Source organism: Bos grunniens, chromosome 15 (assembly GCF_055505025.1).
Source record: "Bos grunniens cultivar Pamir isolate PY7600 chromosome 15, Bosgru_T2T1.0, whole genome shotgun sequence".
NCBI classification, from domain to species: domain Eukaryota; kingdom Metazoa; phylum Chordata; class Mammalia; order Artiodactyla; family Bovidae; genus Bos; species Bos grunniens.
Window position 1 is genome coordinate 49,550,863 of NC_141179.1, and position 16,684 is coordinate 49,567,546.

The 16,684-nt window shown below is 38.2% G+C and overlaps 1 protein-coding gene and 1 pseudogene across 2 annotated transcripts; one reads left to right on the forward strand and one right to left on the reverse strand.

Annotated features, from left to right (window-relative positions):
• The first annotated feature begins 2,118 nt into the window (after nucleotides 1-2,118).
• Nucleotides 2,119-3,156, forward strand: LOC147358041 (olfactory receptor 51T1-like). Its single transcript, XM_086340410.1, has one exon. It carries the CDS (start codon nucleotides 2,119-2,121, stop codon nucleotides 3,154-3,156), a length of 1,038 nt encoding a protein of 345 aa, XP_086196536.1.
• Nucleotides 3,157-13,874: 10,718 nt separating this feature from the next.
• On the reverse strand, nucleotides 13,875-15,548 carry LOC147358042 (olfactory receptor 51A7-like; annotated as a pseudogene). The gene has a single exon (XR_015142131.1). The product of XR_015142131.1 is annotated as an olfactory receptor 51A7-like (transcript).
• Nucleotides 15,549-16,684: the final 1,136 nt, after the last annotated feature.

Consider the following 16,684-nt stretch of genomic DNA (forward strand, 5'->3'; position numbering starts at 1 on the left):
CTTAAGTTACCCTCCTTCTTCTCCCAATCAATAAGAGGATAATTACTTTCCTTATGCTCCCCATATCTACGGAAACAATTTGCCCTCAAAACTTTCAGTCTCAATTTGTATTTCTCTCATCTAGTCTTTATCTACCTCTCTGTTATCTATCTATCCACCTGTTAATACATCTAATAAAAACTAGTTTATCTGAACTTTTATCACCATGCTTTGTCTCTGGAGAAAATATAAAGATGAACACATATGTTTTATATCCAGAGAGCCAGAATTTTAGAGGAAGAAAGAAATGTGATCAACCAATAGAATACTAATGTAATAAAAAAGCATGTGTAAAGCACTGTTGAAAGACAGTCAGTAGATCGAGCCCCTTTATTGCAGAGAGATTCCAGGATGGTTATCACAGAAAAGGAATTCACTTTTAGTATCTTTGCTTATCAAATTGAAAAGAAGTTGTCACTAGTCTTCCTGATTCTTTGTGTTTTATTCTCAATCAACTATAATATAACAATACGAAATATTATAGCAGAAAAAGCAATTAATTTTTTCCTTTGGTGTAACAAGTAATTTTATCTGTAACCATCTAGAGTAGATTGAAGGATGGGAAGAAAATAACCAGCAATCCCTCATTTATCTTTATAAAACAACTGGAAGGATCTGTTACTCACAAATTCTTTGTATCTATTCTGTCACTGGGGCAGAAAGCCTAGACTAGTGAAAAATAAGAGTAAGAATATTATGATTGGCTGTATCTACACAATGGTTAGGCTAGGAATATCATTCCTTTTTGTTTTTTCTTGATAACTAAATGTCCCAAGTGAAAAATTAAAATGAGCAATGACATTAGAGCTTATTGAAACAGTCCTAAATAGAATTGCAATGCTTGTCTTAAATATCAGTTACAGATTCTGCCTCCCTTCTGACATCATCTGTGTGTGTGTGTGTGTATGTGTGTGTGTGTGTGCAGCTATTATTCTATGGGCTTTCTCACTCAGCGAACTACCTGATATTCCAGTTTATGATAGCACCTCATCCTGTCTGTCTCTGAGTGTCTCTCTTTAAGCTCTTAGTCCCTACTCCCATTCCATTAATGCTTTTTACAGTCATTCATTTCATTTTGTTGAGGGCCTCTCACATTTTTTTTATACAAGTATTTTGTCTAGCCTTACCCACTATCCCTAGATTAGGATTCTTGAAATCATGTATTCTAGAATATGATTTGAAATTTTTCACAGGATTCATTAGGGCAATCTACTCACAGTGAGTTGGTTACAAGTTACATGTTAGAGACCTATGGGAAGGAGTAGAAAGAAGTACTAAAGTGTAAGATTGGAGAAAAGGAAGACAAGGTCTTTTTATTTCAATAGACCAGGAACAGGATTCAGAGAAACAGAATTAGAGCACAGATGATGTGGAGTAGAGGAGAGAGGAATTAAGGAAGCTACTCCATTAAAGGAAAAGAAATAAAGAAGCTCTGATACCTAAAGGACATTTCTAATAGAGTCCACTAGGAAAGAATGGCTAATAACTCAGGTACAAGGGTATTTCTGGATATAAAATCCTAGCCCATCTTCCAGCAAGAGCATTATGAAGTATGCTTTCACAGATGCCCTTAAGAAGTGCCCTTAAGCACTTCTCCATTACTTCTATAACAACTCATATAGCTTGGAGACTTTTTTTCTTGAGTGCACCACACAGCATGTGGGATCTTAGCTCCCCAACCAGGAATGGAACCCATTGTTCCTGCAGCAGAAGCTCATAGTCTTACCAGCTGGACCACCAGAGAAGTCCCAGCTTGGAGATTTAATACTAAGACCCAACAGTTGTAATCACAGTTGCTGTTTTGTTGGTGTGTGTGCATGTGTGTGACATGTCTATAAGTATTTCCTACTTCAAGTCAGGGCTGGTCTGGGCAATAGGGTGGGATGAACCTAGAGAGACTGATGGTTTTAAATGGGAGATGGTAGAGAAAGAAAAACAGGGCCAAGTCTGATAAGAAAAATTTAAGATACTGTAGAATTATGTGATAGGTATCATGATTAAATTAGAGGTTTTGAATACAGAGACAAGTGTAATTTGGGAAGAGTTTATAGAAGAGTTAGTGCTTGAAAAAGGATCAATATGACAAATACTATTATTGTTATCTCTTTTTTCAGGGCATGTCCTCAACCCACCATGATGATTTTCAATAACACCACATCCTCCCCTTCAACCTTCCTCCTCACTGCATTCCCTGGGCTGGAACTCGCTCATGTCTGGATCTCCATCCCTGTCTGCTGTCTCTACATCATTGCTCTCTTGGGAAATACTATGATCCTGTTTGTCATCTTTGTTAAGCAGCGTCTCCACAAGCCCATGTACTATTTCCTCTCTATGCTGTCAGCTGCTGATTTGTGTCTGACCATCACGACCCTCCCCACTGTGCTTGGGGTTCTCTGGTTTCATGCCCGGGAAATCAGCTTTAAAGCTTGCCTCATTCAAATGTTCTTTGTACATGCTTTCTCCTTCCTGGAGTCCTCAGTGCTGGCAATTATGGCTTTTGACCGCTTCATGGCTATCTGTAACCCACTGAAATATGCCACTGTCCTCAAAGACATGATGATCATGGTGATCGGACTATTCATTTGCGTACGACAACTAATTTTCATCTTTCCCATGCTTCTAGCCTTGAAGAGTGTATCTTTCCAGGAAAGAAAGGAGCTTTCCCATCCATTTTGTTACCACCCAGATATAATCAGAGATACATATTCCAACCCCTGGATCAACAGCTTTTTGGGCTTGTTTCTTCAGCTCTACATGACTGGTACTGACTTAATGTTCATTCTTGTCTCCTATGTCCTGATAATCCGTGCTGTCCTGAGCATTGTGGCCCCCAAGAAGCAAAAGAAAGCTCTCAACACTTGTGTGTGTCACATCTGTGCTGTCACTATTTTCTACGTGCCAATGATCAGCCTGTCCTTTACACATCGCCTCCTTAGCTCTACTCCGAGGGTGATCTGTAGTATTTTGGCCAATGTGTATTTGCTCTTACCACCTGTAGTGAACCCTATCATTTACAGCTTGAAGACCAGGACGATCCGCCAGGCTATGCTCCAGCTACTTCAAACTAAAGGTTCATGGAGCCGTAATGTGAGGGGTCTTAGAGGATCATGGGACTGAAGGGGAGAAATTGTCAGTACATAAAGTATATTTAAGTAAGAGAGGGATTTATATCCATGTCATCCTCAGGCACTGTAGTTACTAAGACAATTTCAGTAAAATTATAGGAGTAGGAAGATGAGAATCCCCTAAATTTATCAAAGAGTTCAAACAAATAAACAATATTCAAAACCAAAATAATTGTGTATTAGTCCCTCAAACATTTGGGGCTTCCCTGGTAGCTCAGTTGGTAAAGAATCTGCCTGCAGTGTGGGAGACCTAGGTTTGATCCCTGGGTTAGAAAGATCCCTTGGAGGAGGGCATGTCAACCCACTCCAGTATTCTTTCCTGGAGAATTCTCATGGACAGAGGAGCCTGGCAGGCTAGAGTCCATGGGGTGGCAAAGAGTCAGACATGACTGAGCGACTAAGCACAGCACAGCACAGCTTCAAACATTTAAAACCACTATGTGGACTTTTGTGCATATTAAAAGCACAGAAAGACTAAACACACACAGAGTGAAGTCATCTTCATCCATTCAGTCAAACAATTTAATTATCTGCTTAAAAATGATAATTCTAAGACCAAAATAAATGACAATAATTTTATTTTTCATTCACTGAACAAAACCATTTATTTCTGTGGTCAAATTTCCCAGTGGTAATAGAAGATTTTTGGTTGAGCTGGTAAACAGAAGAGTTACATGTGTGTGCAAAGGTTCACACATAGAAATTTGTAATTTAAACCTAGGTAATTATTGTACACTGGCTTCATTTCCTAAATCACTTCCAGAGACCACTGCCTCCTTCTGGATACATGCCCTGAATTTCTCTTTTTGTTTTTTCCCTTTAATCTTTTTCCTCCTTAACAAAAATGAAACTTTCCAAGTTCTGATTTGTTACAACTCCAATGAGTGCAATTTATAAAATCACACATTGCGTTTTATTATTTTCCCACTGCCTTGACAGTTTAATATAGTTCTGATTCTGATTCTGTGCCCCTCTTCAGTACCTACTGTACCTCAGGACTGAAACTGCTCTCTATTCACTTTGGTTTCTTGAGTTGTTAATTTTCTCCCTAACTGTTAGGCTCCTTGACCTTTTTGTGTACTTGTTACCATAGAAGTACACAGTGGTTCTGATAGTTTTTAATATGACACATGTGGGTTACCTCTATTAACAATATTTATTTTGTGAAAAAGTAAAGGAGCAAGGCTGTATATTGTCACCCTGCTTAGTTAACTTCTATGCAGAGTACATCATGAAAAATGCTGGGCTGGAAGAAGCACAAGCTGGAAGCAAGATTGCCAGAGGAAATATCAATAACCTCAGATATACAGATTGCACCACCCTTATGGCAGAGAGTGAAGAAGAACTAAAGAGCTTCTTGATGAAAATGAAAGAGGAGAGTGAAAAAGTTGGCTTAAAGCTTAACATTCAGAAAACTAAGATCATGGCATCTGGTCCCATCACGTCATGGGAAATAGATGGGGAAACAGTGGAAACAGTGTCAGACTTTATTTTGGAGGGCTCCAAAATCACTGCAGATGGTGACTGCAGCCATGAAATTAAAAGACGCTTACTCCTTGGAAGGGAAGTTAGGTCCAACCTAGATAGCATATTGAAAAGCAGAGACATTACTTTGCCAGCAAAGGTCCGTCTAGTCAGGGCTATGGTTTTCCAGTAGTCATGTATGGATGTGAGAGTTGGACTGTGAAGAAAGCTGAGCACTGAAGAATTGGTGCTTTTGAACTGTGGTGTTGGAGAAGACTCTTGAGAGTCCCTTGGACTGCAAGAAGATCCAACCTGTCCATTGTAAAGGAGATCAATCCTGGGTGTTCTTTGGAAGGAATGATGCTAAAGCTGAAACTCCAATACTTTGGCCACCTCATGCGAAGAGTTGACTCATTGGAAAAGACTCTGATGCTGGGAGGGAATGAAGACAGGAGGAAAAGGGGACCACAGAGGATGAGATGGCTGGATGGCATTACCTACCTAATGGATGTGAGTCTGAGTCAACTCCGGGAGTTGCTGTTGGACAGGGAGGCCTGGCATGCTGCAATTCATGGGGTTGCAAAGAGTCGGACACGACTGTGCGACTGAACTGAATTGAACCTCAGTATAGAGTTGACAGGATATTGAGAGAATTCTCCCAACTTTTGTTTCACACAAAGGGTTATGAAATCTTAATTCCACTCAGAAATTCACGTGTAAGCTCAATGGACCAAACAGACACTCTGATCTAAGCCACTTATCTCCTCCCTCTAAGCCAGCTTCCTATTTCTAGTAGACAGGGAGTTGTTGTTTAATCTTAAGTTGTGTCTGACTCTTTGTGACTCCATGGACTGCAGCATGCCTGGCTCCTCTGAAGTCCCCTATCTCTCAGAGTTTGCTCAAATTCATGTCCATTGATTCAGTAATGTTATCTAATCATCTCACCGTCTGCCATCCCCTTCTCCTTTTACCTTCATTTCCCCCCATAATCAGGGTCTTTTTCAATGAGTCAGTTCTTTGCATCAGGTGGCCCAAGTATTGTAACTTTATGGATCACAGCGTTGTCGTGGTGATGGGGCTTGCATAACTCAATGAAGTTATGAGCCAGGCTGCACAGAACCACCCAAGATGGATGGGTCCCAGTGAAGAGTTCTGACAACCCGTGGTCCACTGGAGAACAAAATAGCAACCCACTCTGGTATTCTTGCCTGGAAAACCAGACAGGGAACCCCACTCCCAAATTCTGGTATGTTTGCCTCAGCTTTCTGTTCAGCTCAAGCACTAACAACCCTGTAACTCTGCTTTGCCCAAACCCCAACCCGCTTTTTTCTAACCATAAGCAATGATATCCACGTATTGTTTATAGTAAATATTATCTGTATGATTTCCTTTTTATACAGAATATTCAGATTTTTTTTTGATATCTCACTGGAATCACTTAAATGTCACACAAACGTGTATGCCTGAAGCCAGTATTTTACATGGAGAAAAACCAATGTATGAACATGCAGAAAGTAGTGCAAATGGAAATAACATTTGTTTTTTTAGACTCCAAGACCAGCATAACAGCAAAGAAGCTATTTTGGCCTTGGGCATTTTGTGGGAAACCTTTATATTTCATCATACCACAATTCAGTATTTCAGATTTCAATGTTGCATCTTCATGTTGCTGCCAAATGTCTCTTTGGTTATAACCCCTTCAATGGGATAGAATATAACTATTATGTAAAAGTTCAATAGTCCCAAGGTATAGACATAAAATATCTATACCTCATCATAGAAAAAAAGGATTAATAATGGAAGAGATTTTTATTAGTCAGGCAGCCTATTAGTAAGCCCAGAATAAAAAAAAAAAAAAAAAACTTAAGGAAGGAGACTTAAGTAAGAGAATTTTGTGAATTTAGGTAAGAATTGTAGGAATGGGGTGAGGCAGAAAAACTGTCACAAAACTGGGCATGCTCTAGATGAAGTTACACAGTACTCTTTGAGGACTCCAGGGAATGATGTAAAATACCAAACAATGTTTTTCAATATTTATGTTTTTGAGTCCAGACATTACTCCGCCTAGAGAAGAAAGAGGGCTTGTATAGCAGCTATGAAAGGCTGGTGGAAATGAAGAACTATGAAACAAGAAAGAAAAATATTTTTCTTTAATGAGCATCACACTACAGCAGAGATTATCACTCTGAAACCGTCCTGTGGCAGAGCAGACAGCCCACACCACACCCTAAGCTAACCATCCAAACATTCCTTCACCAGTTCTTACCAATATCAATGGCTTTTTAATTGCTTCTTTGGAAGAGATTTCTAAGTTTTTTTTTTTTTTCTTTTTTTTTTTTTTTTGTAGATCCGCAACACTTCACAATTCATATATTTAAAAACAACTCGAAAAATACATATATATACATATTAAAAATTTTCATGTTTGATACCCAAATGCATTAGCAGCAAACAACCATGCTAATATGAACTGTTGTGAATATACTTATGGACATTATTTGTTTCAACTGTGTGAATATTAACACATTTCACTTCAGTAATATAACTGTGTTAGAATACAGGATAAGGCCCCAAGTGTTACAGGGCCTTTCTAAAGTATAAAAAATTCTGAGTTCTGAACGTTTTGGGTGAGCAATTATAGAAATGTGTAATCGTTCTTCCAGTTTTATGATGGTCAGTATATAAAGCAGCCTGCTCTGTGTGTTAATCTTTCATTCCTCCGAAGGTACTTTTCATATTCAACTCAAAATTCAATTGCTCAATACCAAAATTGCCTGCTCAGTGTTGAAACACTTTTATCAGTGTACTCTATAGTAGTTGCTATTAGTAGATGACTTTGCATTTTGGTGTTATTTCAAGCAATGCATTTAATATATTTGGGATTTTCTTAAAAAATTATAAATGTCATATATATGTATATTTATATATAATTAAACTTTTGTGAATGTGTTGGGAAATACAGAAAAGTATTTAAAAGATAACAAAAATCATTCATAATTCTATCATTGAGAAATATTATATGATCTATGACCTAAACTCTTTTTAATAAGCCAACGTAGTACACACACAACATATATTTATGAACCAGGGTAGTAGTGTATATTTCAACATATATTTCTACTTGTAGATTTGCCTGATGTTACTCACTATTCTCCATTAAATCATATTTTATATTAGATTAACTTCCTTTAGGAAGCTTTCCTCTGATTCTTCACTAAAAAAGGCAAACTGCCATTCTTTTATTTGTGCTTTCTTACATTCATGCTTAAACTTACCGTACTTTACTCAGTGAATTTAACTATTTGTTTGTTCTCCCTACCACCAGACTATAAGCTTGAGAGTAGGCCTATGTTTTATTTTCATTTAATCCTAAACATCTAATTTAGTGTTTAGCAAATACCGCTTAGTTCTGACTGCTGTGTTGTATGGGTGAATAATATTTAATATTATTTGTATATCATGGTTTATATTATACTTCCTATTATTTAACATTTCAGTATTTTATAGTATTTTTATCATAGAAAATAATTCTCAAAATATATTCTTATAAATACATATTTGACCACACATAGAATGTGAATTGTTAAATTGAATGGGTTAGTTTGTAAGCTCTGGAAACACACTGCCTGGGGTAGCTTCAAGTTTCTAACACCATAGTTCTGTGTCCCTGGATAAGCTAACTGCTCAAAGCTTTAAATTCTTAATCCCCATAACAGGGGGGAACTCATAAAATCTACCATGCTCTTGCAAAAATTAATGGAGTTAATGCAGGTAAATATTTAATCCAAAGTCTGGTACCTGGTAAATGGTGAACGTTGCATATATCATATTATTATCTTCTAAATTGTAATGATTTAAAAGGCATTCAAATATCTAATTGCTTTTCACTTTTCCTTTCAGCTTTTACATTTTTCTTATTTCTTTAGAAAATTGTTCCCATCCAGAGGTTAATTTATTTACTTATATTAAAGTAGATTTAAAAGTTAGCTTTGAACATACTTATTCATTTATCTTATTTTTGTGTGTGATTAAAGATCACCACACATGTGTAGTTTAAATAGGTGCTGACTTTTTCTACCATAATTATTTGAATAGTCAACCTATTTCAATATTGTTTTGATATTTCTTAATTATATATTGTTTTCATATCAGGTATGGTATATTGAAGTGTGTTTTTTATATTTCCTTGCTTTTCCCATTGATTCATTGACCAAACTACACAGAATTTATAGCTGAGTAATAGTTGTTCTTACTATAAAGAGCCTTGTTACAATTTTTATTATTATCATACTCTTCAGTTTAATCTTATACATCTATTTTTGGAATTATTGGGTGAATTTCTTTTTTTTTTTACCATTAAAAAATTTTTATTGGGGTATAGTTGATTTACAATGTGTTAGTTTCAAGTATACAGTAAACTGAATCAGTTATACATACACTTTGGGATCCTCTTTCTCTTATAGACTATTACAGAGCACTCAATTTCCTGTGCTATACAGGTCTTTATTAGTTATCTATTTTATACTTAGTGGTGTGTATGTATCAATTCCAATCTTCCAATTTATCCCGCCCCAAATCTTTACCACTTCTAGGCATACAGTTCAGTGGTAATAACTATGTTCATAACACTGAGCAGTTATCACCACCATCCATCCCCATGAGCTCTTTCACCTTGTAAAAGTGAAACAATACCCATTAAATACTTCTTCACTTCCTCATTCCCAGTTCCTGACAACCACCAGGATTATTCTTCTTCTAAGAATATACCCAGACAACCTATGTTTTCACCAATTCATCAAAAAGAAAACTCGATGATTGTGTTAATAGTATAATTAAAACCTCAAATATTAAAAATATTATGGTACTCCATCTAGAAATCCTCAACACTGGTGTCAATATATGACAAACCTAATTTTAGTTTTTTGTAATGTAGCTGGAAAGAGGTACATACAGCTAGATGTCAACTGATGCTCATTCACTTTCACATCCCTAAATCTTTCTGTACCCTCTTGTTTTTACTCAGACCCACCTATTTTTATTTGCTTTAAAACATTTTATTGCAATCTTTCTAATAAAGATCACCTAATTGATTTTGGTCCCCAAACTTCTAATCAGCGCATCCCCTCTCCACCGGAGTTTGACAGCTGCTCACACAGGTTCATGCAGGAAACATGTGAAGTTCCAAGGATCTGACCAACACCAGGTAGGACATCCTCTGCATCAGCAAAATCCTAAAACACAGTACCCAGGTAGAAGGCATGTTGCTCTCCACTTCTTGTCCCAGCCTGTTGCTGAAGTGGCAGGAACCATCACCTGGACATCCCAGCCACCCCAAAAGTGCTTCTCCAAGAGAATTCTAAACCTTAGGCCTTCAGTCACCAGGCTAGCCTGGAATCTCTGTGAAGGAGTACTGCCCTGGCCGGGCTTCCCAAGCTCTCAGGCCTTCTTTTAAGAATAACACACCGGTGGACTCTTTAACTCCCTCGTGGTGCCTCGGACCCTCCTTCGAGAATCAGGAGCCTGCACGCAGGTAGCTGTGCAAAGACGGCGCAGGCTGTAGCCTCCCCCTGGTTTGGCGAAGGTTCCGCAGCAGACGACTGGGGAACTGCCGGAGAACCATTTTTACTCTGCGCGTGTTCAGCGAACAAAGAGCGGATGAATTTCTAAATATGCTACTGGGAGCTTGATTGAAAATGCGTTAAACCTGTATGGTAATTGAGGAAAAGTGACAAACTGAAACGTACTCTTCTGATCAAGAAACGTTTACTGACATCTTATGACTTGAGTTATTGTAAGGATTTGAATTTCTGAGTTGAGGGTAAACACTAAAAAGAGAATAAGTATTCTTTCTCATGTTTTTCACGACAATGTATTTGCTCTTTCTTGTGGTTAAACAGAACATTAACTGTTTTTTAGGACAGCTTCATTAACCTAAAATATATAGTTACTCCTTAATGATTTTGGCAGTAGGTTTTCTATCATTCTGGATATTCTGTATGCCTGAAATTTATTACCATATTCTGAATTGTTAAGGGTTTTTACTGCTGTTGTTCAGCAATAAAATGTGTTGAGAGTTGAGAAATGTGTCAGACTACTATTCAGATGTCATTTCCATACAACTGCTGGAGATATGCCAATCAGGGTGATGTGTGCAGTTATTTTAAAGAAATGAATTACAAGAGAGGCAGACATGTGAACTAATAAACATAACATAATTGGAAACTGTTAGGGTCCTCAGAGAATTAATAGTACAAACTGGGAGGATGTACAAAAGGTTGTCCTTCATTTTCCTAAAGAAGCTATAGACATTGAGACATCAGTTGTTTAACAAGAACTCAGTGAAATTCACCTGGGGACATCAAATCTATAGTAATATTTAGCCATCTGAGAACAACTTCTTCAAATGCTTTTTGGGAACATCAATACTATTATTTGTGATTTTGACTCACGAAGTAAAACATTGCAATTTATTAACAGTAATTTTCTCTCACTGCACAGTACAAATTGTTGGTTGCTGCTAGGGTGCTTCAGTCGTGTCTGAATCTGTGAGACCCCATAGACTGCAGCCCAACAGGCTCCGCCCTCCCTGGGATTCTCCAGGCAAGAACACTGGAGTGGGTTGCCATTTCCTTCTCCAATGCATGAAAAATGAAAAGTGAAAGTGAAGTCTCTCAGTCATGTCCGACTCTATGCGACCCTATAGACTGCAGCCTACCAGGCTCCTCTGTCCATGGGATTTTTCCAGGCAAGAGTACTGGAGTGGGTTGCCATTGCCTTCTCTGAATTGTTGGTTAGCTTATTCTAAATTTTATGCTTTCTATTTTTGTCCCCAACTAAATACTCGTGAGTAAAACATGAACAAAAACCAAATGACATAATTTATAGGAAATAATTTACCTTTTTAAAAGTGCAATTATATATGCATGAATATTATTTTATATTCCTTAATATATGTCTAATATGTCATTTTTTCTATTAGCTCAAAATTATTTCTAGCATTCTTAATGTAATTGAACATGCCAAATACCAAATACCAAAATACCAAGTATCTAAAAGCATTGAAATCATTATTTTAGAACATATATTTTAAGGCATCTAAGAATATCAATGCTTTAAAAATTACCATGCTACTATTAAGAGCTTTCCTATTTCTTACTAATAGCAGAACTGCCCCTCTGTTCTTTTAGTAAATATGGCTTTTTGGAACCCTGTTGTAAGTTAGAGGAAAAGAAAAGCAAACCTACTCTATCTTAAAGAATATTATGAGTTTATTGTCAGTTCAAGGCTGCATGCATGCTCAACTGTGTCTGACTCTCTGTGACCCCATAGATTATAGTATACCAGGTTCCTCTGTCAGTGGGATTTTCCAGGCAAGAATACTGGGGTGAGTTGACAGTTCCTCCTCCAGGGGATCTTCCTGATCCAGGAATCAAACCCATGTCTCCTGTGTCACCTGCATTGGCAGGCAGATTCTTTACTGCTGAGACACTTTGTCTCTATTTGATGGTTAAGAATAGAGCAAAGACAACATCACTGATTATTAGAGAAATGTATATCAAAACTAAACTACAATGAGGTATCACCTCACACTGGTCAGAATAGCCATCATCAAAAAATCTACAGATAACAAAAGGGTATAGAGAAAATGGAATCCTCTTATACTGTTAGTGGGAATGTAAATTGGTGGTCACTATGAAGACAGTATGGAAGTTTCTTAAAAAACTAAAATATAGTTACCATGCTTGCATGCCTGCTATGTTGCTTCAGTCATGTCTGACTCTGTGAGACCCTATGTAATGTAGCCCAGCAGGCTCCTATGTCCATAGGATTCTCCAGGCAAGAATACTGGAGTGGATTGCCATGCCCTCCTCCAGGGGATCTTCCCAACCCAGGAATTGATAGTTACCATATGTTCCAGCAATCCCACTCCTTGGCATATATCCAGAAAAAACACCAACTCAAAGAGATTCATGCACCCCAATGTTCATAACAGCACTATTTACAATAGCCAAGACATGGGAGCAACCTAAATGCCCATAGACAGATGAATGCATAAAGAAGATATGGTATATTTATACAGTGAGATATTACTCAGCCGTTAGAAAGAGTGAAATAATGCAGTTTGCAGCAACATGGATGGACCTGGAGATTATCATACTAAGTGAAGTAAGCCAGATAGAGAAAGACAAGTATCATGTGATACCACTTACATGTGTGATCTATGAAAAGATACAAATGAACTTATTTACAAAACAAAAACAGACTCACAGACTTAGAAGACAGGGTTAGGTTATCAAAGGGGAAAGGTGGTGAGGATAAATAAATTAGAAATTTGAGATTAAAATACACACTACTGTATATAAGAGAGATAATTAATACAGACCTACTATATAACATGAAAAACACTACTCAATATTCTGTATTAACATAAATGGGAAAAGTATCTGAAAAAGAATATGTAACTGAATCACTTGGCTGTATACCTGAAACTAACACCACATTGTGAATCAACTATGAAAAGTGAAAGTTGCCCAGTCGTATCCAACACTTTGCGACCCATGGACTATAGTCCATGGGATTCTCCAGGCCAGAATACTGGAGTGGGTAGCCTTTCCCTTCTCCAGAGGATCTTCCCAACCCAGGGATCAAACCCAGGTCTCCCACATTTCAGGCAGATTCTTTACCAGCTGAGCCACAAGGGAAGCCCAAATCAACTATAACCCAACGTAAAATTAAAAAAAAAAAATAAAAATAAAAAAAGAGCAAAGGGAGCAAATATACAAGCAACTCATATTTGAAAACAGACTTTTTTAATTTAAATGGGAAATCAAGAATTTAAATTGAGTCCCCACAGTAAATACATGTCTGAAGGCTGCAGGAAAGAAAATCAGTAACTGGTTTGGAGTAATGTCTTTAGACTCCAGCTCCTCTGATATTCATTCTCTATAAGGGAAAACAATCTCTACTTCCATTTTTACATCCGTGTGTTGTAAACACTGTAACTAAAATTCCACATCCATGTATTGGTTCATGATTTTAATTATATTACAAAATTATCCCATACATACCTATAAATGCCCATGTAAGTCCTAAGCTCACAGACCTCAATGCCCAGACCACATGCTGTTGTACTGATTACAATCATGATTAGGAAAGACAAGAATGACCCATCCATAATACTTTGCTTAGAAAGGTATGTTTTACTCCCTGAACCTGGCTGACCCTGCCTCACTTTTCCCCATACCTTTATTTTAGATCAAATTTCCCCAGAACCTTCTCACAAATTTGTGTGTCTTCACACAGTAGACAATGGGATTAATCAGAGGTGGCACTAGCAAGAAAATGTCAGCAATGAGGATCATGGCCACTGGGCACTTGAGCTTGCCAAAGTGGTGCACGGAAGCCAAAGCGATGATGGGCATGTAGAAGATGAGCACAGCACAGATGTGGGAGACACAGGTGTTGAGGGCCTTGAGCTGCTCCTTGTGGGATCCAGTTCCCATCACAGTCTTCAGGATGAATACATAGAACACAGCAATGAACATGCTGTCTGTCATCATACAGAGAACAACAAAGAAGCCATAGAAAAAGTTGACTGTGTTGTCAGAGCAGGCAAACTTCATGACATCTTGATGGAGACAGTGAGAGTGAGAAAGTAGGCTCTTCCTACAATAGGTCAAACTTTTAAGAGTGAAAGGAAATGGGAGCACTAAGAGCATGCTTTTAATGAGGAACACCAGACCCATTTTGGCCACTCTGGCATTGGGGAGGATGGAGCTGTATCTCAGGGGGTTGTGGCTGGCCAAAAAGCGAACAAAAGACATGACCAGGAGCACTGAGGACTCCAGATTTGTGAATCCATGGATAAAGAATTCTTGAGCAAAGCAGGCACTTGGGGAAATTCCTGTGGCATTGAGAGCAAAGATCAACAGCATAGTGGGGAGGGATGAGAGGGACAGTCTCAGGTCAGAGACAGCCAACTTGGAAAGGAAGTAGTACATGGGTGCATGGCGTGGGGGCTCTGTCCTGATCGCGAAGAGGGTGGTGCAATTGCCAAGAATGGCCACCAGGTACATGAGGCAGATGGGGACAGAGATCCATACGTGAACATGCTCCAGTCCTGGGATTCCAATCAGGAAGAAGGTGGTGATCTCCACCTTAGAGGAACTGAGAGTGCGCATGATAAATTGATTGGGAAGTATTTATTCCCAGATCTGAAATGGCACTTTCAGCGTAGGTCTGTTATGCACTTCTCCCTTCCTTCAGCAATTTTGTCTGAGACATAAACAGAGAAAACACGGTTTTGAAAGACTTCTCATAAAAGAATAAAGGAATAAAAGAACGAGGAATAAAGAAGTTTTGAAAGACTTCTCATAATAGAGTAAAAGAATAAAAGAATGAGGTATTTCTTACAAATAGACTATTGATAATATAGTCAGATAATGTTAACTGACAAGGAGAACCATGGATGTCACACTTCCCCATCAGGTCCTGAGGAAAAAAGTACCCACACAAAGATATGTCCTGCAAATAAATTCCCCTTTTACTATTAGGTTTTGCCCCTCCCCACCTATAATCTAATTAAATGATTTATACAGTCAGGCTGAACTATAGGGTAGCTCTTTCTGCTTGATCCAAAATGAAGGTAGAATTAAGAAAAAAGAAAAAAAAAAAAAAAACGGCAAGAAATAGATTTTAGTAAAGCAGTTAGGAAGTGGTTTCTCCGATTTCTAGAGATGTTTGCTCCAAACACTTTTCAGGCCGGGCTTCTAAAGCTGATTTCACTTGCAAACTCTCTGTAGAGCTTGCTACCATTGTTGGTAACACCATCCACCAAGTAGAAACAGCTGTGACATCGTAAAGGTATAAAATCAACACTTGCTCAGTCAGATCAAGAGATGAAAATGAGAGACGGCTCTTAACAAGCTGAAAGAGGGAAAAAAAGGAATAAATATGTTAGAGAGATTAAAAAGAGAAAACATCGGAAACTATTACTCTGTGCTAGACATTCTTTAGACAATTTTTACACATAGTTTCACTTTCAAAATATTTGTTCCATTTTTATGTGAACTTAAAAATAAATGTTTATCTGTGAAATTTCATACACTTACTGATGAACAGGAGATAGTAAAATAGCAGAATTACTTTGAGGATGAGAGATAGTGGGCAAAGTCCTGATCAGTCTGAAACATAATAAATCTCCTAATAACAATCAGTTCAGTTCAGTTCAGTCTCTCAGTTATGTCCGACTCTTTGCAACCCCATGAATCACAGCACGCCAGGCCTCCCTGTCCATCACCAACTCGTGGAGTTTACCCAAACTCATGTCCATCAAGTCAGTGATGCCATCCAGTCATCTTATCCTCTGTCATCCCCTTTTCCTCCTGCCCCCAATCCCTCCTAGCATCAGGGTCTTTTCCAATGAGTCAACTCTTTGCATGAGGTGGCAAATTATTGGAGTTTCAGCCTCAGCATCAGTCCTTCCAAAGAACACCCAGGACTGGTCGCCTTTAGGATGGACTAGTTGTATCTCCTGCAGTCCAAGAGACTCGCAAGAGTCTTCTCCAACACCACAGTTCAAAATCATCAATTCTTTGGCACTCAGCTTTCTTCACAGTCCAACTCTCACATCCATACATGACCACTGGAAAAACAATAGCCTTGACTAGACGGACCTTTGTTGGCAAAGTAATGTCTCCGCTTTTGAATATGCTATCTAGGTCGGTCATAACTTTCCTTCCAAGGAGTAAGTGTCTTTTAATTTCATGGCTACAACCACCATCTGCAGTGATTTTGGAGCCCTCCAAAAATAAAGTCTGACACTGTTTCCACTGTTTTCCCATCTATTTCCCATGATGTGATGGGACCAGATGGCATGATCTTCGTTTTCTGAATGTTAAGCTTTAAGCCAACTTTTTCACTCTCCTCTTTCACTTTCATCAATAGGCTTTTTAGTTCCTCTTCACTTTCTGCCATAAGGATGGTATCATCTACATATCTGAGGTTATTGATATTTCTTCTGGCAATCTTGTTTTCAGCTTGTGCTTCTTCCAGCC